At 43.5% G+C, this 27,017-nt stretch overlaps 1 protein-coding gene across 2 annotated transcripts; it reads left to right on the forward strand.

The window, feature by feature from the left end:
- Positions 1 to 24,292, forward strand: LOC131937782 (solute carrier family 28 member 3-like). 2 transcript variants are annotated; one of them, XM_059295419.1, is made up of 13 exons: positions 1 to 81; positions 8,932 to 9,478; positions 10,007 to 10,174; positions 12,261 to 12,405; positions 12,624 to 12,821; positions 13,308 to 13,469; positions 14,501 to 14,626; positions 17,277 to 17,410; positions 18,921 to 19,089; positions 19,340 to 19,483; positions 21,189 to 21,302; positions 22,820 to 23,000; positions 24,242 to 24,292. In XM_059295419.1, exons 2-13 carry the CDS (start codon positions 9,177 to 9,179, stop codon positions 24,259 to 24,261), a joined length of 1,863 nt encoding a protein of 620 aa, XP_059151402.1. In that variant the 5' UTR covers positions 1 to 81; positions 8,932 to 9,176; the 3' UTR covers positions 24,262 to 24,292. The 2 variants fall into 2 exon arrangements, with proteins under 2 accessions (XP_059151402.1, XP_059151401.1); XM_059295418.1 differs by lacking the exon at positions 1 to 81 and adding an exon at positions 7,903 to 7,993.
- Positions 24,293 to 27,017: the final 2,725 nt, after the last annotated feature.

Consider the following 27,017-nt stretch of genomic DNA (forward strand, 5'->3'; position numbering starts at 1 on the left):
CTCAACCATGTTATGAAATAATTATTTTAAAGCTTTAAAACATAGCAGCTGTATCAATTCTTCCCAGTCTATATTCAGAAGGTAAAAATCTTAACTACTATCATACATAATGTATTTAACTGGTATCATTAGTAATAAAGTATTTTTAAGTATAAATTCTGTATAAAATGTTACAACTATCGTAAGTTACATATACTATGTTACGACCAGGCGTTGTTTAATTGTATATTTAACAACTTGATGATTTGAGTTTGAACTTTTTATAGTAAGGTGTGAGATGGGAAAAAAAATGTGTTTGATACTCACTCAGTCATTAGTTCCTAATGATGGTGGGTACATTTTCAAACATTTAAAACTCCGAAAAAAAAAGCGTGTAGTGGTACGAATTTACGGACGTCAAGTAAGGGGCAGATAAAGTAGGCCTGATGAAGTAGAGTTCATCTATTTTTTTACTACAGATGTAGGGATGGTGTAGTGAGCACTATGCCCTGCCGCGTTTACTTTCGCTATCGATCTAGGCTGGGTGTAAAGCAGGTTAGGTTAGGTTAGGTTAGGTTAGGTTAGGTTAGGTTAGGTTAGGTTAGGTTAGGTTAGGTTAGGTTAGGTTAGGTTAGGTTAGGTTAGGTTAGGTTAGGTTAGGTTAGGTTAGGTTAGGTGAGGTGAGGTGAGGTGAGGTGAGGTGAGGTGAGGTGAGGTTAGGTTAGGTTAGGTTAGGTTAGGTTAGGTTAGGTTAGGTTAGGTTAGGTTAGGTTAGGTTAGGTTAGGTTAGGTTAGGTTAGGTTAGGTTAGGTTAGGTTAGGTTAGGTTAGGTTAGGTTAGGTTAGGTTAGGTTAGGTTAGGTTAGGTTAGGTTAGGTTAGGTTAGGTTAGGTTAGGTTAGGTTAGGTTAGGTTAGGTTAGGTTAGGTTAGGTTAGGTTAGGTTAGGTTAGGTTAGGTTAGGTTAGGTTAGGTTAGGTTAGGTTAGGTTAGGTTAGGTTAGGTTAGGTTAGGTTAGGTTAGGTTAGGTTAGGTTAGGTTAGGTTAGGTTAGGTTAGGTTATATGGGGAGCCACATAATAAAGATGGGAAGAAACCCCTCTCTCAGTAAACATGGCGACCTGTATAGCGTTGACCTGACTTAGGCAGGTGACATAGAGTCTCAGGTAATCTTTGAGTGCATGTTTGCACAGAACAACGAGCGAACAATACTGAATAACATGGCGGGGAGGAGGGTGGAAGATGTTCTTTCATGTAAGTGCAACAAAACTTGTAATATTTTTTTTACCTTCCATTTGTACAAAGAGAGTTGTTGGCCCTGAAGGCTGATAAACTTGTGGGGCATTAAAACGCTTGTACATTACATTCTCCCACCCCCACACCTCATACCCTCCCACCCCCTTCGGCACATGCCTTGCCGAGTCAAATACCGTGCTACTACTACCCGTCCTTCTTAACCTCGGTGCGATCGAACCGAACCGCACGACCATGGTGAGTTCTGCTTACATTACATGTTCACACATCCGACTCAGACGATTTGCGATCCGATTCTATCGGACGATAGAACAAGCAGTCATGACCGATGACAATTCAAATATGACAGAGCGCCAGGCGAGAGAGTGGAATCGTTATATTTTACGACACACATACGTCACGAATCGTGTCAACGCCACCTATACAGGCGCGCGTTGATCGTGTATAAACATGCTGTGACTAAGATATTTTATTTCAATATCGTGGCCCAGTAGTCGACTTGTGACTGTACTGTCGGGAAGGTAGGTACGTAGTGTGATTTCTTTCTTACCACTACCATCAACCACTAACCTTAATCACCAACCCTACCACCATCCCACCCATCACCCCCTACAACCAACCACTGCCACCCCCCCTACCACAAATCTCCAACCACCAAACCCCAAACCTCAAACCCAACCTCCACTCCCTATCATCACCCCTACCACCACTTCCAACCACCACCGCCAACCACGACCACCACCTCAACCACCAACCTTACCACACACCCCCCCCCCAACCACCCACCACCAAACCTGCCTCCAAACCGTACCACCAACCACTACCACCACCCCTACCACCAACCACTACCACCATCCCACCCACCACCCCCTATCACCACCCTTACCACCAACCACTACCACCACCCCTACCACCATCCCACCCACCACCCCCTAGCACCACACCTACCACCGCCCCTACCACCACCATACCTTCAAAAAGTTTCGAACCTTAACCCTTCGTCACCCACCTGTAACGCGTGCAGCCACCTGGCGCGTGACGACAAAAATTAGCATACAGGATGCCAGTGTTGACACAGCTCAGCTCTACCATAGAACCTCGCATGCTGAGCAAACACCGCCTTAAGAGATAACCCACTCAACCAGCATGGCGCTTACACCAGAGAATTATCAAATAGTAATTTTTTAAACTACATTTCTCAACGTTTGTATGGTCCGTTACTAGTAGCATGTAATATTTAACGAGAGAACGCTGCGAACATAAAGGAACAGTAAGGGGAAATAACTCCAACGATTTCGACGGTCTGTTGGGTATTTGTTGAGGGGAAATCATTCGTGCGCGAACGAGGGCCTGTCTGGTAGTTTTTGAAGTGGTGGTCAGAATGTGGTTCGTGTCAACAAAAGGGAAAGTTGTGGTACAGGATGTTTTCACGCTTCGTGTGATTTTAATACGTTTTTATGTGGCAGAAATGTCATCATGATCGGAGGTTGTTTTTTTTTTGCATTACGGTGAAGAAAGAAAGATAACATTTAGCCCCTCTCCTTTCTCGTTTTCATTAAGTGAATGTCCTTTCTCCTCATTTCCAAAAAGTAAATGTCCTCCTCCCCTCATTTCCCAAAAGTGAATTGCCCCTTTCTCTCGTTCCCAATAAGAAAATGTCCCATAAACTCTTATTTCCAATGCCTCTCTCTCTCTCTTTTTTTCTCGTCCAAAACAATATGTCCCCTCCTTACCCACGCCCCCCGCCCCCTCTTTACCCTCCATTTCAAACCTGGCACAACTTTGAACTTTTCCACACAATAACAGCTCGGTACGGGGTGAGAAGGGGGAGGGGGCTCAACCTTTTGCAAGTATGTACATCTAATTAAGCTGGGCGAATACAATCTAACCAATGAAATTTTTCCATGACATCAGCAGACCAAATGGGACAGTTGCAACATCCATACAGCTATTAAAGAATACAAAAACTGTAGCGGTATGTAAATATCTATACATGAAATTTTGAGAACAAACGACCGTTTTATTTTTGTGTAGTAAAGATCCGACAACATTATGCCGGTGCTTTTAATGAAAATTATGATAAAATAAGTCAAGTGTGGAAAGCGTAGTTCAAAGCACGTGTGTGCGGGTAGGCTGTTTGTTCTTTGGGGCAAGTCTTGTCAACTCTAGCATCCTTGAAAATATTTCACAATATCTAGTTTAAGACATGCATGTGGGTCAGTATGGCGCCAGGAGCTTATTACATAATAATTTATAGCTGACCTCACTGAAGGGTTGAATATTATTCGCGAGAAAGAATTGCCTTATGCGAGCATTAATGTAGCGATTACCTTATGCAAGCATTAATGTAGCGATTACCTAATGCAAGCATTAATGTAGCGATTACCTAATGCGAGCATATAATCTATAGAAGCAAGCATTGCAATTTCCAAAAATCGACGACAACAACCCATAAGTTCGTGGAGTCAAGCCAAGTACCCTGAAAAGACCCAAAATATAAACAGCTAGTCGGAAAAACCTCTTCGTTCTTTTAATTGTAATATTGAAGTACTTTTTACTCCAACACAAATTATTACATGTTAACATGTAATCGCGAATAAACTGCTGACTCTGACTTCAGCCTGCTTTTCTTTCCGGATTTGTCTCTATAGCCTTTGTCAAGCAAAGAACAGTCGGTAAAGGCATCAGATGTTTGATTTTTTAGTTTCCACATCTAGATGGGTTAACGTCCCCAGTTAATCTCATCTTCCCGGGGGTCAGATATTGGGACCTTTGGAGTTAGCAATAACTCCGTCACTTTGAAAAATTATCAAAACTGACCAAAGGCATATTTTAAATTATAAATTTAGCAAAAAGTAACCTTTGCATATAATTTAACAAATCATTATCATTCGTTAATTTAAAATCGTAGTAGGCCTACATTCAATACGCATGCGTTAGATAAACAAGATATTTTGTTTTTAAAGTTCGGCTGTTGGTCGATTAAAGCATTTATCAAGTTTGTAGAAGTCTTATAGTTTTAAACACAATATACCAATGTCTTAAAGAATTTACATTCGAGTGTCTATTTATATTTAAACAATCAATCTTATTTCAAGAGCCGTAACATTTTTTTTTTATGTAACACTAATAGAATATTGTGAATGTGTTAGTGGATGGATAAACCAAATACGCTAATTTTAAAATAGTGCAAAGGTCAGCAGTCAGCACTAAAGCATTTTGTCGAAACCCCTAACCAAAGCTGGCCAGTAATCGTAGTGAATCATACATTTTTAAAATAGACGCAAAATTTTGATCAAAACAGTTTGAGAATCGTCGGAGAATCGTCGGAAGCTTAAAAAAAAGTATCATAACATGTAAACAGAAGTCAATAACATGCTCCATGTCATGTGTGGAGTCAGCGACTTGTTGCTGCAGGCTGTAGTCTAGTGGTGTCTAGTGGTGTCTAGTGGTGTCTAGTGGTGTCTAGTGGTGTCAAGTGGTGTCTAGTGGTGTGGTTTAGTAAACTCTACTTGTGGGGCATGTTACATGTGAGCTACCCTGTGGTCTAATAGGTTTGGTTTAGTGAACTCAACTTGTACACAAACGTTGATTGTGACAGAGACAACTCCCACCTATCATGTCCTCCACCTCTCGTGTTCTCCACCTCTCGTGTCCTACACCTCTCGTGTCCTCCACCTCTCGTGTCCTCCACCTCTCGTGTCCTCCACCTCTCGTGTCCTCCACCTCTCGTGTCTTCCACCTCTCGTGTCCTACACCTCGCGTGTCCTCCACCTCTCGTGTCCTACATCTCTCGTGTCCTCCACCTCTCGTGTCTTACACCTCTCGTGTCCTCCACCTCTCGTGTCCTACACCTCTCGTGTCCTCCACCTCTCGTGTCCTACACCTCTCGTGTCCTCCACTTCTCGTGTCCTACACCTCTCGTGTCCTCCACCTCTCGTGTCCTCCACTTCTCGTGTCCTACACCTCTCGTGTCCTACACCTCTCGTGTCCTACACCTCTCGTGTCCTCCACCTCTTGTGTCCTCCCCCTCTCGTGTCCTCCACTTCTCTTGTCCTACACCTCTCGTGTCCTCCACCTCTCGTGTCCTCCACCTCTCGTGTCCTACACCTCTCGTGTCCTATACCTCTCGTGTCCTCCACTTCTCGTATCCTACCCATCTCGTGTCCTACACCTCTCGTGTCCTCCACCTCTCGTGTCCTCCACCTCTCGTGTCCTACACCTCTCGTGTCCTCCACCTCTCGTGTCCTACACCTCTCGTGTCCTCCACTTCTCGTGTCCTACACCTCTCGTTACCTCCACTTCTCGTCTCCTCCACCTCTCGTGTCCTACACCTTTCGTGTCCTCCACCTCTCGTGTCCTACACCTCTCGTTACCTCCACCTCTCGTCTCCTCCACCTCTCGTGTCCTACACCTCTCGTATCCTCCACCTCTAGTGTCCTACACCTCTCGTGTCCTCCACCTCTCGTATCTTCTCCCTATCATGTCCTCCACCTCTCGTGTCCTCCACCTCTAGTGTCCTCCACTTCTCGTGTCCTACACCTCTCGTGTCCTACACCTCTCGTGTCCTCCACCTCTTGTGTCCTCCCCCTCTCGTGTCCTCCACCTCTCGTGTCCTCCACCTCTCGTATCCTCCACCTCTCGTGTCCTACACCTCTCGTGTCCTACACCTCTCGTGTCCTACACCTCTCGTGTCCTACACCTCTCGTGTCCTCCACTTCTCGTGTCCTACACCTCTCGTGTCCTCCCCCTCTCGTGTCCTCCACCTCTCGTGTCCTACACCTCACGTGTCCTCCACCTCACGTGTCCTCCACCTCTCGTGTCCTACACCTCTCGTGTCCTCCACCTCTCGTGTCCTCCACCTATCGTGTCCTACACCTCACGTGTCCTCCACCTCTCGTGTCCTACACCTCTCGTGTCCTCCACCTCTCGTGTCCTCCACCTCTCGTGTCCTCCACCTCTCGTGTCCTCCCCCTCTCGTGTCCTCCACCTCTCGTGTCCTACACCTCACGTGTCCTCCACCTCTTGTGTCCTCCCCCTCTCGTGTCCTCCACTTCTCGTGTCCTACACCTCTCGTGTCCTCCACCTCTCGTGTCCTCCACTTCTCGTGTCCTACACCTCTCGTGTCCTACACCTCTCGTGTCCTCCACCTCTCGTGTCCTATACCTCTCGTGTCCTACACCTCTCGTGTCCTACATGCTGAATGTCCTCCACCTCTCGTGTCCTACACCTCTCGTGTCCTACACCTCTCGTGTCCTACACCTCTCGTGTCCTACACCTCTCGTGTCCTACACCTCTCGTGTCCTCCACTTCTCGTGTCCTACACCTCTCGTGTCCTCCACCTCTCGTATCCTACACCTCTCGTGTCCTCCACCTCACGTGTCCTACACCTCTCGTGTCCTCCACTTCTCATGTCCTACCTGCTGAATGTCCTCCACCTCTCGTGTCCTCCACCTCTCGTGTCCTCCACCTCTCGTGTCCTCCACCTATCGTGTCCTACACCTCTCGTGTCCTCCACCTATCGTGTCCTACACCTCTCGTGTCCTACACCTCTCGTGTCCTCCACTTCTCGTGTCCTCCACCTCTCGTGTCCTCCACTTCTCGTGTCCTATACCTCTCGTGTCCTCCACTTCTCGTGTCCTCCACTTCTCGTGTCCTACCCATCTCGTGTCCTCCACTTCTCGTGTCCTACACCTCTCGTGTCCTCCACCTCTCGTGTCCTATACCTCTCGTGTCCTCCACTTCTCGTGTCCTACCCATCTCGTGTCCTACACCTCTCGTGTCCTCCACCTCTCGTGTCCTACACCTCTCGTGTCCTCCACTTCTCGTGTCCTACACCTCTCGTGTCCTCCACTTCTCGTGTCCTACACCTCTCGTGTCCTCCACCTCTCGTGTCCTACACCTCTCGTGTCCTCCACTTCTCGTGTCCTCCACCTCTCGTGTCCTCCACTTCTCGTGTCCTCCACTTCTCGTGTCCTCCACCTCTCGTGTCCTCCACCTCTCGTGTCCTATACCTCTCGTGTCCTCCACTTCTCGTGTCCTACCCATCTCGTGTCCTCCACCTCTCGTGTCCTACACCTCTCGTGTCCTCCACTTCTCGTGTCCTACACCTCTCGTGTCCTCCACCTCTCGTGTCCTCCACCTCTCGTGTCCTCCACCTCTCGTGTCCTACACCTCTCGTGTCCTCCCCCTCTCGTGTCCTCCACCTCTCGTGTCCTACACCTCTCGTGTCCTCCACCTCTCGTGTCCTCCACCTCTCGTGTCCTATACCTCTCGTGTCCTCCACCTCTCGTGTCCTACACCTCTCGTGTCCTCCCCCTCTCGTGTCCTCCACCTCTCGTGTCCTCCACCTCTCGTGTCCTCCACCTCTCGTGTCCTAAACCTCTCATGTCCTCCACCTCTCGTGTCCTACACCTCTCGTGTCCTCCACCTCTCGTGTCCTACCAGCTGAATGTTGTTTGTTCATACACTAGGACCAACGAGGCGTTAGAGTTGACACCATTACATCACAGGTGAGCAGGTGTTACTTTATTGATCACCTGTTCACGTGGTCAACGCAATTAGTTCAATGAGCTTCATCAAATCATTAGAAGATTGAAGCGAGCTATACACAAGCTTTTCCTAATTGCATCCAACACATAGGCCTACTATTTTATTTGTTATATTTGATATGAAGGATAATTTGATTAAAATGGAAGATATTGATGTGATTTTTTGAAAAATATGTTGTTTTTTTCTCATTTATGTGATAAATTGTTAAAAAGGTAAATTTGATGTTTATTTCTAATGGTCTATAGTCGTGGTTAAAATGAGTAGTACCAAAACTTGATCTAGTTCAACTTATGCAGTCTCCTAAATTTTGTAAAATAATTTGTTTTAGTTTAGTACTTTAATTTTAATTCAACGATGTCTTGACATTCATAAGGCAGTTAGAAAATGTAGTAAAAAAAAAACTAAATCTAGCTAGATTATTTGACACCTATCTGGAGTTTGCGAAAGATGTATTTAAAAGATATTTTATTTTATCCACGTCAAGTATAAATGTTAATGTTTTTTATATTTAAATAAAATTTGTTTTTGTAAGCAATCAATCAATTGTAACTTAAAATTATATAACCTACGAATGAGTTTAATAACTAGTTATTTTTAGCGCAATTTCCATACTGACAATTGCGTTTAATAATGCGTCATTTCTGGATGGATGGATGGATGTGTGTCCGCAGCTTTAAGTCGTATCTCCTCCTCAACGAAGCAATATCGAGGACTAGTTTCAAAAGCAAATTTGTTAAGCAAGTTCCGAGGATGATTGTGGGCCAAAAAAATTCCCGGAATTCCTTCCTGGATTTCCCGGAAAAGTAAAAAAAACCTCGGGAAAATGCCGTTTTTGGCCCATATCTCGGCAACCAGACCACTTAGCGACTTGAAACATTTACCAATCGATTCCTGCCATAATTTAAAACAATATTGCCGAAGAAAGTTTTCAAAAATATCCTTTCGTTCGGTCACAAAAATGTTTTTAAAATTACATAAACACCTACAAACCGATCGTTCTCCTAGCTTGAACGCACCCCAGCATTATACGTCTTGTGTTTTGTCCCCGTGTGTGCTTTACGCTACGACATAGCTATTTTTAGATAACATAAGGAAATTGCGCTTAAATTGTCACTAGACTTTTTATTAACTTGTTTTATTTGTATTCCAGTTCAGTGAGTTGAGAATCCATCAACTTACCTTCGAGAAGAAACAAAGAAAAATCATAATTTTTGTATCAGAGCGATACGACTTACAATAAAATATTTGGTGAGAAAGAATAGAGAAAAACAAACGTTTTATTTTTGATCGTGAGGACTTAAAATAAGGACTTCAAATAAGGACTTTAAATAAATAGCTCGTGAGAAAGGAAAAAAAAAACATTTACCATTGATCGTAACAACGCTAGACTTAACTATGGGGTCACCGTGCGAGAAAAATGGAATTGATTTAGTTGAAGCGGACAAAAAGGAGAAGAAAAACGGCACCATCTTCCACTCCGCAGACGACACTCATCCGGAAGCGGAAGTTTTCATTGAGACGGAGAGTGCTAGAGATTTGGTGCTCTACCCCCACGGGAGGTGTAGCAGGGGTGTGGAGGTGGTGGAGGTGTGGCTCAACCAGCTCTGGAACCAGCACAAGAAGAAGGCGACCTTGGCCTTCAAGATCACTCTGTTCGCGTTGTACCTGACCTACTTTGGTTACTGTGTGCACTACAGGTGAGTAACTTCATATTACTAGTTCACTCAAATTTATGGTACTGGTTCACTAATATTCAGTGTGCACTACAGGTGAGTAGCTTTATATTACTGGTTCACTCAAATTCAGTGTTTTTCTAATCATGACTATAAAAAAAAAAGTCCAAAAAACGATTTGCTGGCGTATTGCTATGCAAGGTTGGGATAAACGTATACTTTTAACTGCACATGTTAAAAACTTTTTTTTTATCTTAACTGTTTTAAATGACTTCTTTTGTGTGGTTTTCAAAGTGGTGTGCTTTACTCTTTACAGGCAGCAAACATGTTTTTAGATGTATTGACTTTTCGTTTTCACATTCAACGTGGCTTTATTTTTATTTCTTACTAAACCACGTATTGAAAATGTTATTCCGAATGTTCATGACTTTGATAATTTCTCAAATTTCATTAGTTGGAGTTTCTCACATAAATACTCTTAATGTAAACTCTATGTTGACAAACTTCGAAAAAAACTATGTATCATTTTCAAACTTGTGTATCCCATCTTAGGTACCATGATGAAGGCTCCTACATACTGACCGCCATAACGGGGGCGGTGGTCATCAAGATTGTTGCAGGTCTCATTGACGGACCGAGGCTTGCACGCGCTCTCAAGAAATGCCAGACCTGCATTGGCACGTCCAACAAGAGTCGGCGGGTCAGGGCGGTCCTTAGATAGTGAGTACTTAGTTTGTACACAGGCAGGACGGTACTTAGATAGTGAGTACTTAGTTTGTACACAGTCTGGGCGGTCCTTTGATAGTGAGTACTTAGTTTGTACACAGTCTGGGCGGTCCTTTGATAGTGAGTAATTAAATTGTACACAGGCAGGGCGGTACTTAGATAGTGAGTACTTAGTTTGTACACAGGCAGGGCGGTACTTAGATAGTGAGTACTTAGTTTGTACACAGTCTGGGCGGTCCTTAGATAGTGAGTACTTAGTTTGTACACAGTCTGGGCGGTCCTTTGATAGTGAGTACTTAGTTTGTACACAGTCTGGGCGGTCCTTTGATAGTGAGTAATTAAATTGTACACAGGCAGGGCGGTACTTAGATAGTGAGTACTTAGTTTGTACACAGTCTGGGCGGTCCTTAGATAGTGAGTACTTAGTTTGTACACAGTCTGGGCGGTCCTTTGATAGTGAGTACTTAGTTTGTACACAGTCTGGGCGGTCCTTTGATAGTGAGTACTTAGTTTGTACACAGTCTGGGCGGTCCTTTGATAGTGAGTAATTAAATTGTACACAGGCAGGGCGGTACTTAGATAGTGAGTACTTAGTTTGTACACAGTCTGGGCGGTCCTTAGATAGTGAGTACTTAGTTTGTACACAGTCTGGGCGGTCCTTAGATAGTGAGTACTTAGTTTGTACACAGTCTGGGCGGTCCTTAGATAGTGAGTACTTAGTTTGTACACAGTCTGGGCGGTCCTTAGATAGTGAGTACTTAGTTTGTACACAGTCTGGGCGGTCCTTAGATAGTGAGTAATTAAATTGTACACAGGCAGGGCGGTACTTAGATAGTGAGTACTTAGGTTGTACACAGTCAGGGCGGTCCTTAGATATTGAGTAATTAAATTGTACACAGGCAGGGCGGTACTTAGATAGTGAGTACTTAGTTTGTACACAGTCTGGGCGGTCCTTAGATAGTGAGTACTTAGTTTGTACACAGTCTGGGCGGTCCTTAGATAGTGAGTAATTAAATTGTACACAGGCAGGGCGGTACTTAGATAGTGAGTAATTAAATTGTACACAGGCAGGGCGGTCCTTAGATAGTGAGTACTTAGTTTGTACACAGTCTGGGCGGTCCTTAGATAGTGAGTACTTAGTTTGTACACAGTCTGGGCGGTCCTTAGATAGTGAGTAATTAAATTGTACACAGGCAGGGCGGTACTTAGATAGTGAGTACTTAGGTTGTACACAGTCTGGGCGGTCCTTAGATATTGAGTAATTAAATTGTACACAGGCAGGGCGGTACTTAGATAGTGAGTACTTAGTTTGTACACAGTCTGGGCGGTCCTTAGATAGTGAGTACTTAGGTTGTACACAGTCTGGGCGGTCCTTAGATAGTGAGTAATTAAATTGTACACAGGCAGGACGGTACTTAGATAGTGAGTACTTAGTTTGTACACAGTCTGGGCGGTCCTTAGATAGTGAGTACTTAGGTTGTACACAGTCTGGGCGGTCCTTAGATAGTGAGTAATTAAATTGTACACAGGCAGGACGGTACTTAGATAGTGAGTACTTAGTTTGTACACAGTCTGGGCGGTCCTTAGATAGTGAGTACTTAGGTTGTACACAGTCAGGGCGGTCCTTAGATAGTGAATAATTAAATTGTACACAGGCAGGGCGGTACTTAGATAGTGAGTACTTAGGTTGTACACAGTCTGGGCGGTCCTTAGATAGTCAGTACTTAAATTGCATAAATGAGGGCGATGCTTAGATAAACTGTACAGTCGGCCACAGTAAAAGAGATATCGATTGTAGCAGTATTGCGTCTTCCAGTACTCGCAATAAATCACGAACCATATTCTTAAGAATAACCCTCTGTTATAAAAAAAATTTAGCATTATTTTCTAAATCATCTCATCAATTCCTTTTTGTAGACAGAAGAAATGGGGTCACACTTTAGCTGGCTAATTTAAAGGGTCCCCATTAACAAAAAAATAAATTTTACAATATTTTTGTGTGTTTTTAATCCTGATAATATACTTGTGTTTTCATTGTACCTCTCTAAGACTGAAAGTTTTATTTTACTTATGTCTCTAGCGGCCTCTACATTGTCGCCTCTGTCCTGCTGTGTGTGTACTTTGCCATTGACGTCATCGGTCACTCGGTACACAACGGACAAGCCGTGCTTGGTATCTTCTGCTTGCTGCTCGTCTGCTTCATCTTTTCATACAAGCCTAGCAAGGTAATCACTTAGGCTTTCTTACTTGTACCGAGAGGCCTAGCAAGGTAACTAGCTGTGATTTCTTGCACTAATAACACACTAAGTTTCGACAAAGTTTATTTCAAAACCCACAAAAAGTAAAATTTATCTGCTTAAATTTATAAAATAAAAATCAGATAGGAAAGCATATGATAAATTATGCATTTAATTTAACTTTTCGTTTTTATTTTGGTATCTAGGTCAACTGGCATCCGGTGTTCTGGGGTTTTTTCATCCAATTCGCCTTCGCCACTTTGACCTTGAGGACGGTCATCGGCTACGAGGCCTTCAAGTGGATGGGGGACATTGTCCACGCCTTTGTGCGGCTCTCAGACATGGGCTCGGCCTTCGTGTTTGGGGACAGTTTCAGGGCCACTAAAGCTGGGTTTTTCTTTGAGGTTTGTCTCTGTGTTCTGGTAGTTCTACCGTATCACTACTGAATGTTTGATTAGGAGTTTCGATAAATGAGTTTTAGTGTTTCGGTTCTTTTTAGATTTTATTTCTGGCTGATATGGCTGAACAAAAAAAAATTAGATTAACATGCGTTTTGTTGGTCTTAGCTAATTGTATGTGCCAAGTCATGCTATGATATTCTGCATAAGGTCCACGCACTGTTCGGATATAAACATTCATTCAGTGGCGTCGCAAGGGGGTGTTCGGGGAGGGGGTGTCACCCCGGGTTTCACCGTCCTAAATAAGGAGATAAATTAAAAACTACCTCATAAGAAACAGACAGCGTATTTTAAATCTGTTTGACGACAAATCGTAATTATATTTTAATCACGGTTGACGGAGTTAGATCATATTGAATCTTGTAACATGGAGACACCATAACCAAGTACACACCACTAAAGGTTGACATGTCGATATACTGTGCTCCTCAGACGGCGGGCGTGATCGTGTTCTTCAACTCGTGCATCTTCATCATGGACTACTTCGGTGTGCTGGAGTTTATCGTGCTGAAGATAGGTCGGGGTCTGTCCTTGTGTCTGGAGACTGGCCCGGTCGAATCGGTGGTCTCAGCTGCCAACATTTTCATTGGTCTGGTGAGTCACGTGATGGGTGGGGGGGGAGGGGATGTGAAGTTTAGTGGGAGGTGGTGGGTGGTTGTTTTAAAGCTGCTAAGTGATGTTGTTGGGAGATGGTGAGTGGTTGTCTTGAGGATGTGAAGTAATGATGTTGTTGGCATGTGGTGGGTGGTTGTTTTGAAGTGATTTTGTTGGGAGGTGGTGGGTGGTTGTTTTGAAGCTGCTAAGTGATGTTGTTGGGAGATGGTGAGTGGTTGTCTTGAGGATGTGAAGTAATGATGTTGTTGGGAGGTGGTGGGTGGTTGTTTTGAAGTGATTTTGTTGGGAGGTGGTGGGTGGTTGTCTTGAATATGTGAAGTAATTATGTTGTTGGCAGGTGGTGGGTAGTTGTCTTTAGGATGTGAAATAATGATGTGGTGGGAAGGTGTGTGTATGTTTTAGAATGCTAAATGATGTTGTTGGGTTGGTTAGTGGGAATCATGAGAGCTGATTTTGAAAGATGGCTCAGAGGGATGATATTTGAAAAAAATGTGTGATATGTAGCAGTGTGTAGCATTTTGATGTAAAACTTTGCCCGATTTTAAGAGATTTAATGTGCGAATATTTTTTTTGCATCAAACTATAAAAAATAAATACTAAATCGTATCACGCGAATAAATCAACATGTTAAAATAGATCAAGGTCGTCTTTTTTTTTTGTAGTGTCAGGAGTTTTCAAGGTGTTCTTGATACGTGAGATAGTCCTGCTATTGAATTTCCGTTTGTCATTAAATGTTGCAAAATATCTCAAACGGGAGGAGGAGGGAGGGTGTTTGAAACATGAATAGAGTTTCAGAAAAGCTGGTTTTTATGTGGTAGCAAACTTTGTAAATGTAACTACCCCATGGTTCTTTATTTGGTAACTAATGCATAACACGAAGTTTGCACAAATACAGATAGTTTTTTTAACTGAGTTTCATCATTTGCTTCAACTTTCCAATAAAGACACCCCACCATCTATAATCCCACTCCACAATTCTCCCATATTCTCCATTTTTTTCATTGTTTCAGTCTGAGGCCCCCCTCCTGATCCGCCCCTACCTCCCCACAGTGACCAAGTCCGAGCTACACGCCATCATGACCTGTGGGTTCGCCAGCATTTCGGGAGCTTTCATGGCCATGTTCATCAAATCTGGGGTAATCTCACAACTTATGGAGAGTAGACTGTGTTGTTGTTTTAACATGAGTGTTCCTAAGTTTTGAAATAACCCTTTCTACTGTTGTCTTACACCCCTAGTCCCCCTTTGAATAATCCTCTTCTATCTCACACAAACCACTTTCGTTTCTACTGACTAAATCTCTGTTGCCTCTCCCCCCCCCCGCCCCATCTGACCAAACCTGTCTTACACCCCACTTTCTACTGACCACACCTCTGTTGCCCTACACCCCCACACTCTACTGACCACACCTCTATTGTCCTACACCCCCCCCCCCACTCTACTGACCACACATCTATTGTCCTACAGGCCCCAGCCAATCACGTACTGACCACACCTCTATTGTCCTACACCCCCTACTTTCTACTGACCACACCTCTATTGCCCTACACCCCCCCCCCACTCTACTGACCACAACTCTGTTGTCCTACACCCCATTCCCCCACTCTGCTGACCACACCTCTATTGCCCTACACCCCCCACTCTACTGACCACACCTCTGTTGTCCTACAGGCCCCAGCCAATCACCTACTGACCACACCTCTATTGTCCTACACCCCCCCACTCTACTGACCACACCTCTATTGTCCTACACCCCCCCCCCACTCTACTGACCACACCTCTATTGTCCTACACCCCTCCACTCTACTGACCACACCTATGTTGTCCTACACCCCCCCACTCTACTGACCACACCTCTATTGTCCTACACCCCCCCCCACTCTACTGACCACACCTCTATTGTCCTACACCCCCCCACTCTACTGACCACACCTCTATTGTCCTACACCCCTCCACTCTACTGACCACACCGCTGTTGTCCTACACCCCCCCCCCCACTCTACTGACCACACCTCTATTGTCCTACACCCCTCCACTCTACTGACCACGCCTCTATTGTCCTACACCCCCCCCACTCTACTGACCACACCTCTATTGTCCTACACCCCCCCCCACTCTACTGACCACACCTCTGTTGCCCTACAGGCCCTACCCACTCCCCTACTGACCACGCCTCTATTGTCCTACACCCTCCCCCCACTCTGCTGACCACACCTCTGTTGTCCTACAGCCCCTCACTCTACTGACCACGCCTCTAGTGTTCTACACCCCCCCACTCTACTGACCACACCTCTATTGTCCTACAGCCCCCCCCCCCCACTCCACTGACCACGCCTCTATTGTCCTACACCCCCCCCACTCTGCTGACCACACCTCTATTGTCCTACACCCACCCCCCCCCACTCTACTGACCACACCTCTATTGTCCTACACCTCCCCCCCCCACTCTACTGACCACACCTCTATTGTCCTACAGGCCCCACTCTACCGACCACACCTCTGTTGTCCTACACCCCCCCCCCCACTCTACTGACCACACCTCTATTGTCCTACACCCCCCCCCCACTCTGCTGACCACACCTCTATTGTCCTACAGCCCCCCACTCTACTGACCACACCTCTGTTGTCCTACACCCCCCACTCTACTGACCACACCTCTATTGTCCTACAGCCCCCCCCCACTCTACTGACCACGCCTCTATTGTCCTACAGCCCCCCACTCTATTGACCACACCTCTGTTGTCCTACAGCCCCCCCCCCCACTCTACTGACCACGCCTCTATTGTCCTACTTCCCCCCCCCACACTCTACTGACCACACCTCTATTGTCCTACACCCCCCACTCTACTGACCACACCTCTATTGTCCTACAGCCCCCCCACTCTACTGACCACACCTCTGTTGCCCTACAGGCCCCACCCACTCCCCTACTGACCACGCCTCTATTGTCCTACACCCCCCCCCACTCTACTGACCACACCTCTATTGTCCTACACCCCCCACTCTACTGACTACACCTCTATTGTCCTACACCCCCCCCCCACTCTACTGACCACACCTCTATTGTCCTACACCCCCCACTCTACTGACCACACCTCTATTGTCCTACACTCCCCCACTCTACTGACCACACCTCTATAGTCCTACACCCCCCCCCCACTCTACCGACCACACCTCTATCGTCCTACACCCCCCCCCACTCTACTGACCACACCTCTATTGTCCTACAGCCCCCCCCCCCCACTCTACTGACCACACCTCATTTGTCCTACACCCCCACTCTACTGACCACACCTCTATTGTCCTACACCCCCCCCACTCTACTGACCACACCTCTATTGTCCTACACCCCTCCACTCTACTGACCACGCCTCTATTGTCCTACACCCTCCCCCCACTCTGCTGACCACACCTCTGTTGTCCTACAGCCCCTCACTCTACTGACCACGCCTCTAGTGTTCTACACCCCCCACTCTACTGACCACACCTCTATTGTCCTACAGCCCCCCCCCACTCCCCTACTGACCACGCCTCTATTGTCCTACACCTCCCCACTCTGCTGACCACACCTCTATTGTCCTACACCCACCCCACCCCCACTCTACTGACCACACCTCTATTGTCCTACACCTCCCCCCCCCACTCTACTGACCACACCTCTATTGTCCTACAGGCCCCACTCTACTGACCACACCTCTATTGCCCTACACCCCCATACTCTACTGACCACACCTCTATTGTCCTACACCCCCCTACATTCTACTGACCACACCTCTATTGTCCTACAGGCACCAGCTAGTCACCTACTGACCGCTGCGGTCATCTCTGCCCCAGCAGCCCTGGCCATCTCTAAGCTGATGTACCCTGAGATGGAGAGGGTCGACCTGGAGAGTCAGAGCAACATCAAGATGCGGGATGAGGAGTAAGTAATGTATATGTGTGTGTTTGTGAGTACTGTATATGTGCATGTTTGTGAGTGAGTACTGTATATATGCGTGTTTGTGAGTACTGTATATGTGCATGTTTGTGAGTGAGTACTGTATATATGCGTGTTTGTGAGTACTGTATATAGGCGTGTTTGTGAGTACTGTATATGTGCATGTTTGTGAGTGAGTAATGTATACGTGCGTGTTTGTGAGTACTGTATATAGGCGTGTTTGTGAGTACTGTATATATGCATGTTTGTGAGTACTGTATATAGGCGTGTTTGTGAGTACTGTATATGTGCATGTTTGTGAGTGAGTAATGTATACGTGCGTGTTTGTGAGTGAGTACTGTATACGTGCGTGTTTGTGAGTGAGTACTGTATACGTGCGTGTTTGTGAGTGAGTACTGTATACGTGCGTGTTTGTGAGTGAGTACTGTATACGTGCGTGTTTGTGAGTACTGTATATGTGTGTGTTTGTGAGTGAGTACTGTATATGTACGTGTTTGTGAGTGAGTACCATATACGTGCGTGTTTGTGAGTACTATATATGTGTGTGTTTGTGAGTGAGTACTGTATATGTACGTGTTTGTGAGTGAGTACCATATATGTGCGTGTTTGTGAGTGAGTACCATATATGTGCGTGTTTGTAAGTGAGTACTGTATACGTGCGTGTTTGTGAGTGAGTACTGTATAGGTGGGTGTTTTCTTCCATGTGTGAGTTCCTCGTGTAATGTAAAGATATTTATGCGTGTTGTATGTGTGAGTGTTTTGTTTCATGTGTTTGAGTGTCACATATAATGTAACTACATATATGCGTTTTTGTTTTTTGTTTGTTAAATATAATTTAAAGGCGTTTATTTAATTGCAGAGTAAAAAATTATATTATTATTTTTATTATTTATTTATTTTGTCGTGGGGAATTTCTGCGTATTTTTCAAAACTGTTTTGCAGCTGTTAACGACTATGAGGCTTATCACTAATACTATTATTGTAAACGCCAAAAGCCCACCATCAGTCGCCTATAGGCTACGTCAGTAAAAAGGAGAAACAGGTTGATGTAAACAGAAATTAAACGCGAATGAAAATAATTCTCACCTTTGTCCCAGTTCGTTTTTTACATAAAAATTACATTTTTGAAATGTTGTTTCTTTTAAACTGACCTCTTGAATATTTGTAATGTTATTTTAGCTTCGCATAACTTTTTTTTTTATTCTACCATCCAATGAAGCTATTGTAGTTCAACAAAGTATTTATTTTAGGCGTTAAACTGATAAGAGATTTCAAATCGTGTGTATCCGTTATGGTGCTATAGAATCTACTGTTGATAACGCTTCGTTATATAGAAGAGATAGTTCTCAAATTCGTCTCCCTTTGTCAACAAAACCTCGAGACACTTCTGAAATGTCAAATTTGTTATTGTATAGAAACATAACTACCCCCGCCCCGCCCACTCCACACCCCCCCCCCCCCCGCAGCCTGATACATGCCCGTGTTACCTCCCCAGGTCTACACAGAACCTACTCCAGGCCGCATCTGATGGGGCGGCCTTCTCTACCAAGCTTGTGGCCGCCATCATGGTGAACATGATAGCCTTCGTATCGATACTCAACCTTTTGAACAAAATTTTCGTCTGGATCGGGGAGCGTGCTGGGGTATCGGATTTGACATTTGATGTGAGCGAATACCCAGTCATTCGGGATGTTTTTATTCATTTGTATTCGTTTATGTATGTTTCAGAATACATGAACTAGTTAGTCGTGTAAATTTTATTTTGTCCAATTTTTTGTGTTTATTTTAGTAAACATAGATTTTAAACAGGTTATTTTCATTGATTTATAAATAAACAAAAGGATATATTATTATGGGGTACGGCTAACCCAAGAGTGTCAACTACACTAACACTGTCTTGTCTGTTGTCCCCAGATCATCTGCTCTTACCTGATGTTCCCCCTCACCTACGTCATGGGCGCCACCCCTGAGGACTGTGGCAAGATCGGGGCGCTCATCGGCATCAAGTTCTTCGCCACGCCCTTTGTGGCATACGCCGAGCTGGGGAAGATGATTCAGGTGAGACCGTTACACTTACATGTGAGATCATTACATTTACAGGTGAGACTATTACATGTCTAGGTGAGATCATTACACTTACAGGTGAGACCATTACACTTACAGGGGAGACCATTACACTTACAGGTTAGACCACTTACACTTAGTGAGACCATGACATGTCCAAGTGTGACCATTACACTTACAGGTTAGACCATTACACTTACAGGTTAGACCACTTACACTTAGTGAGACCATTACATGTCCAAGTGAGACCATTACACTTACAGGTGAGACCATTACACTTACAGGTTAGACCACTTACACTTAGTGAGACCATTACATGTCCAAGTGAGACCATTACACTTACAGGTGAGACCATTACACTTACAGGGGAGACCATTACACTTACAGGTTAGACCACTTACACTTAGTGAGACCATGACATGTCCAAGTGTGACCATTACACTTACAGGTTAGACCATTACACTTACAGGTTAGACCACTTACACTTAGTGAGACCATTACATGTCCAAGTGAGACCATTACACTTACAGGTGAGACCATTACACTTACAGGTTAGACCACTTACACTTAGTGAGACCATTACATGTCCAAGTGAGACCATTACACTTACAGGTGAGACCATTACACTTACAGGTTAGACCATTACACTTACAGGTTAGACCACTTACACTTAGTGAGACCATTACATGTCCAAGTGAGACCATTACACTTACAGGTGAGACCATTACACTTACAGGTTAGACCATTGCACTTACAGGTTAGACCACTTACACTTAGTGAGACCATTACATGTCCAAGTGAGACCATTACACTTACAGGTGAGACCATTACACTTACAGGTTAGACCATTGCACTTACAGGTTAGACCACTTACACTTAGTGAGACCATTACATGTCCAAGTGAGACCATTACACTTACAGGTGAGACCATTACACTTACAGGTTAGACCATTACACTTACAGGTTAGACCACTTACACTTAGTGAGACCATTACATGTCCAAGTGAGACATTTACATGTTAAGATGAGATCCTTACACTTACAGGTGAGACCATTACACTTACAGGTTAGACCACTTACACTTAGTGAGACCATTACATGTCCAAGTGAGACATTTACATGTTAAGATGAGATCCTTACACTTACAGGTGAGACCATTACACTTACAGGTGAGACAATATCATTTCCAGGTTAGACAATTAGGCTTCCACCCAATACACTTTCAATTTCACTCAAGACAATTTTATTTCAGACAAGTAAATTTTAAAACAATTACTTCTCTAGTTAAGACATAGATATCTAGGTTGAATTGCAGGTTAGTAAATAGATTTGTAGGTAAGAAAATTACATTTCCAGGTAGGTAAAGTAAATTTCCAAATAAGATATTACACGTCCCGGCTCTCTCAATACACAACATGAAAGCTTCGTATTCGCTGATTAATTCCTGATACACAATCCACTTCAGTACAAATTTTAAGTTTAAAATCTGCTTTTAAAACATTTTTTTCTAAGCGCGTAAGTTCATAATCCAGACCAAGCATAGCTAGAAATCATACAGAACTCAAAGAATCAGCTGTCTCCTACGCAGTGTTTGGTGTTTACTGTCGGGATATTACATTAGAACTAAAACCTGTTGGGTGAATGGCCCTGAATAAATTCTGAACGTGACGGGAGAATCTTGGATTTATTTTTCTTGTAGAACCGTCGAGTGTTTGAGGAATACACCAGAGAGATGAACGGCACCTGGTACCTGTCAGGTGAGGACGTCATACTGGAGGGGACCAACACCACCTTGGTCAAAGGGTTCATGACGGTAAGCTTCGTCTGGGCAGACTGAATGGGAACTATGACCCAAAAGATCCCACAATGAAGGAATGTAAACTAATCCATAGTTCTCATTCATTCATTGAGATCTTTAAAGGTCATAGTTCACATGAGGTCTTAGTTTACATTAATTTATTGGGAACTTTAATGGGCATAGTTTACATTATTTCATTGGAATATATTTGGGCTTAGTTTACACTCCTTCATTTTGGGATCTTTGGGGGTCATACTTTAAATTTATTCATTCATCGAGATGATTGGGGTTATAGTTTACATTAACCCTTTGAGCCCTGGCCTCCCTGGCCTAGTTTCTCCCATTTCCTGAGCTCCCAGGGCCAAACCAATTTTCACTTATCTGCTTCTAACTTTGGCTATAACTTTTGAACCGTTTGAGATAATCAAGCCAAATTTGGTATCCAGACTCAGGATCAAACCCCAAAGCAGAAAGATTCTGAAATTCTTTATTTGTTTGCAATGTATGAACAGAACAATGTATATAAATCGAACACATAATTATTGTTTTGATAGAACATAGAAGAAACAAATTTACATTTAGTAATTGTTTTGTTATTATTGATACCTGGCCATACTAGTTCATCGCCAGAAGTCCACTTTTGTGTGATAACTTTCAAAACAGTTATCACTGCCGGACCCAATGCAAAGAAAAACTTAGCATGTTTTGCACCAGTAAACAGTTTTTTTTCGTTTCGGCACGTCTTTGTCCTTGGCACCACGTGCATCATAACGTACTTGAACAGTTTCATTGTCACTGTCAATTTCAATGTCACTGAGTTCAGTCTCAAATTCAACGTCACTATGATCACAATATAGGCCAGGAATATTATCTTCTTCATCAGAATCAGTAAGTAGTTGTATTGCCTGAGACGCAGTCATTCTACTTCTTTTGTTGATATTTCGGTCTTTTGCTTCATCTTTTGCACCAACTTTTTGTGATGAAGTCGATGGCTGTGGCTCAGCTTTTCATTTCGGCGGCATTGCTACGAAATGTAAACACTTTCACTTTTCCTAAAATCTTTTTTTAGAATCATAATCACGCACTAAAAAGACGTTTGCGCAGTTTTAGTAAGTCTTCCGCTAATTATATTTAATTAGACGGTATACCGGCCGCTAGGAATATGACGCTAGATCATCGGGCCGGAAAACCGGCTTTTCGGACATATATGCCTAATGTTGAAGCCGATTTACCGGCCTGGCGGACTCAAAGGGAATTCATTGGGATCTTCTAGGGTCATAGCTCCACTGTGGGAGCTCTTAGTTGACGCTCATTAATTAGGTTCTGTAGGAGGTCATAGTTCACATAACTTGATTAGGTTATGTCGGGACAGAGTTCACATATGTGATGGTATCATAAATTAATTAGCCGTATGTTGGTTACATTTTCTGCCATCATCTTTGTCCCTAGAGTCCCATTATTATTTTTTTAAATTATCAGCACATTTTTTATTCCTACCCATGTTTATAAACTGTGCCTTTTCTTCCTGGTAGGAAAGGTCGGAGGTCATAACGACGTACGCCCTGTGCGGCATTTCAGCGTTTCCTGCCATAGGTTTCTGTATGGGGACGTTGATACCGATGTGTCCCTCAAGGAAGAAAGACGTCATCGCTCTGGTGTTGCGGGCCTTCGTGGCGGGGAATCTGGCCAACTTTGTCACAGGAGCCGTCGCAGGTGGGGGTTTTATTTTTATACCTGTAAGATGTTATCTGGGGTCGGCGTGTTGAGGTCGATGTCGCGTAGGGTTGTTAAAATCCCGGAGCAGATGAGGCTCAATAGCTGGGGACAGCAACTCATCGAGAACAGGCTATTTATTAGGACAAGGATTTGAATTATGCGCTGTGAAAAAGTAGTTCCCTTTCACATATGACGGTCTATGGGGCAAGTGACCTCGGCATACGAAAGGATAGTGTGGTTAGAACGTTGCCCGGCCGCTTTTACGTTCCCTAACGCGAGTTAGGTACCCGTCAGAGCTAGGTAGACTCTGGGACGTTGTACTTACATGAACCCCGCCGACTTTGTTGATCCATTTCGGAGCCCACACAAAAATATTTAAACTTTGGCTATTTGACCTAGTAAGAACTCCATTATCGGGTAAGTTCAAGGCCACCTATTTTGTGTGCAGTTTTCAAGGTAGGTCATACTTCAGTACGTCAGCATAACCCGATACGTCTGTTTGTTAGGACAGATTGCTATCTACCGTTTGCTCATAAAACCTTGAGGATATCTAACACCAGGCACTAATTTAATGGATCCATTTAACTCGGGACGGCCTTTACAGCCCATTTGGAACAAGACCACGTATCTAATACTATCGAAAGGGTGGGGGAGGGGGGTCGTGGATTGTCCTCGTGTTTCACGTCATCACCAACATCACACATGGTGTATTCACAACACCATAACGTGTCTAGTTTATGGAGAAGTAACTGAAAATATAAGAATCATTACACTAGTAATATTTTACTCCCCGCCCCCACCCCTTTTTAGCGCAATTTCCATACTGGCAATTGCGATTATTAATTCGTTATTTCTGGATGGATGTGTGTCCGCAGCTTTACACAGCTTTAAGTCGTATCTCCTCCTCAACGAAGCAATATCGAGGACTAGTCCCAAAAGCAAATATGTTAAGCAAGTTCCGAGGATGATTGTGGGCTAAAAAAATTCCCGGAATTCCATCCTGGATTTCCCGGAAAAGCCAAAAAACCTCGGAAAAATGCAGTTTTTGGCCCATATCTCGGCAACCAAACCACTTAGCGACTTGAAACATTTACCAATCGATTCCTGCCATAATTTAGAACAATATTGCCGAAGAAAGTTTTCAAAATATCCTTTCGTTCGGTCACAAAAAATTAATTAAGGAAATTGCGCTTAAATTGTCACTAGACTTTTTATTAACTTGTTTCTTTATTTTACAGGTGTAATGTACACAGGATAGATCAAGACATGAGATTTTTTAAATGATATTCTCTTGATATATATATATAAACATATATATATATATATATATATATATATATATATATATATATATATATATATATATATATATAATGTTTTAAATGTACATAGGACTAACGACTATTATGTTATGCTAAGTTTGTTGTTAAATCTCATCGTTAAACTTAGTTAAAGCGTAAAAATTAAATACCTTCAGGTATATTGAGACCTTATTAAATGCTCCTTTATTAGTATTAGCAGCTGAGTATGATATCTATAATAATTGCTTGTTTAGAGCTATAATTAGTATATTTGAAGCAGTCTAGAATGTTATGTTTAAGTGTGAAAGGGTTCCAAGTTAAATGTGTACCTTAGTCGAAGAAACTTTGTAAAGCAAGTCGTGGAGAATTACGTGCCTTTCTTTAAAAAACTGTATTGATTACCGTTGGGTAATTACGGTCTTTCTCTAATTGGGGGCCCAACCAATGCTGATGTGGCCCCATAAATGATGATGTGGCCCCATAAATGATGATGTGGCCCCATAAATGATGATGTGGCCCAACAATGATGATGTGGCTCCATAAATGATGATGTGGCCCCATAAATGATGATGTGGCTCCATAAATGATGATGTGGCCCAACAATGATGATGTGGCCCAACAATGATGATGTGGCCCAACAATGATGATGTGGCCCAACAATGATGATGTGGCCCAACAATGATGATGTGGCCCAACAATGATGATGTGGCCCAACAATGATGATGTGGCCCAACAGTGATGATGTGGCCCAACAATGATGATGTGGCCCAACAATGATGATGTGGCCCAACAATGATGATGTGGCCCAACAATGATGATGTGGCCCAACAATGATGATGTGGCCCAACAATGATGATGTGGCCCAACAATGATGATGTGGCCCAACAATGATGATGTGGCCCAACAGTGATGATGTGGCCCAACAATGATGATGTGGCCCAACAATGATGATGTGGCCCAACAATGATGATGTGGCCCAACAATGATGATGTGGCCCAACAATGATGATGTGGCCCAACAATGATGATGTGGCCCAACAATGATGATGTGGCCCACCAATGATGATATGGCCCAACAATGATGATGTGGCCCAACAATGATGATGTGGCCCAACAATGATGATGTGACCCAACAATGATGATGTGGCCCAACAATGATGATGTGGCCCAACAATGATGATGTGGCCCAACAATGATGATGTGGCCCAACAATGATGATGTGGCCCAACAATGATGATGTAGCCCAACAATGATGATGTGGCCCAACAATGATGATGTGGCCCAACAATGATGATGTGGCCCAACAATGATGATGTGGCCCAACAATGATGACATGGCCCAACAAATGATGATGTAGCCCAACTCGTCGCTGAAATTGTTTATACTATGTTTTCGTCCATGAGACGTCATTGAAGTCTTTCTTATTCATTTATTTTTAACCATTTTTAACAGAATTTGACACTTTTGTTGCTTACTATAACAATAATATTGAACGCTAAAATAAACTGTTGCTTCACTGTTTGCTGGGATTGTTTTAGTTGTTTGAAAATGTCTTTTGACAAAATAACATAAAGATTGCTAATTATAGAAATAAAGTGTTGAAAATAAATAACCTAACCAAAATGACTATGGGCGAAATAATTAAGGCGAAAATACTCTAATGACGGCTGACCTCACTATCTCTTCATATGCCGAGGTCACAGAAACAAGTGAACTCTACTTCAATTGCCCTATAGACCGTCAGGGAACTTTACTTTTTTTACTCTAATGACGAGTTTTATCAGTTAGAAAAGTAACCAAAATCTAAAGCAGCATTTCTGTGTATCTGTAATGTAAAATGTAAGGCACTACAAAGTTTGCCCATCAAAATTAATGTTGTTATATAGTACACTGCAGCTCAACAAAAATAATCTTAGAACAAGAGAGAAAATGACGTGTTTTTATTCAGATTTTAACAAGAACTTGCATGTTCGAAATACGGAAATGTTACGTGTCAAATCGCAGCGAACACAGACAGGTGTATACCATAAGCTAGCAGTTTAAAAATTTCGTCTCACCGGTAAGCTGCAGCTTCCTTCGTTTCAAACCCTACCAAATATTCTCGTTTTTCTCGTTGATAGCTAAATATATGTGATAATGTGATATACATGAGCAAATGGTTTTCAACTAAATAAAAACGACATTAAACATATAGATATGGCATTAAAACATACATAGATATGGGATTAAACATACACATATATGGCATTAAACGTATTTTCATACGTAATTATACATGCCTTTGTCATTAAACATACATAGCTATGGCATTAAACATACTTTCATACGTAATTATACATGCATATGGCATTAAACATACATCCATAGACGTGTGTTTGAGAAAATGCATGTCTGAGTACCAGAAGTGTGAACAATTACGCTTTTATGTATGATGGTCAGTGGACCAGTGGAGTTCATCTGCGTTTATAAGCTCAGCATATTAAGGAATAATGTGGCCGGCACTATGTTCCAGTTGCCTTTACTTTCCGAAACTTGAGTTAGGTACCCATCAGAGCTGGGTGAACTCATGGACGTCTTAGGGTCAGATACCCATTAGAGCTGGGTGGACTCTGTGAACAGAACTCAAGACTTTATGGTTAGTAACTAAGCGCGCTACCTCCCGACCGTGCGGCTCCTCACACGTGTCAACTCGTGCACCGAGTGAGCACATGAAA

The sequence above is a fragment of the Physella acuta genome, unplaced genomic scaffold (genome assembly GCF_028476545.2).
Source record: "Physella acuta isolate Inbredline_101_S28 unplaced genomic scaffold, ASM2847654v3 ptg000222l, whole genome shotgun sequence".
Lineage (NCBI taxonomy): Eukaryota > Metazoa > Mollusca > Gastropoda > Physidae > Physella > Physella acuta.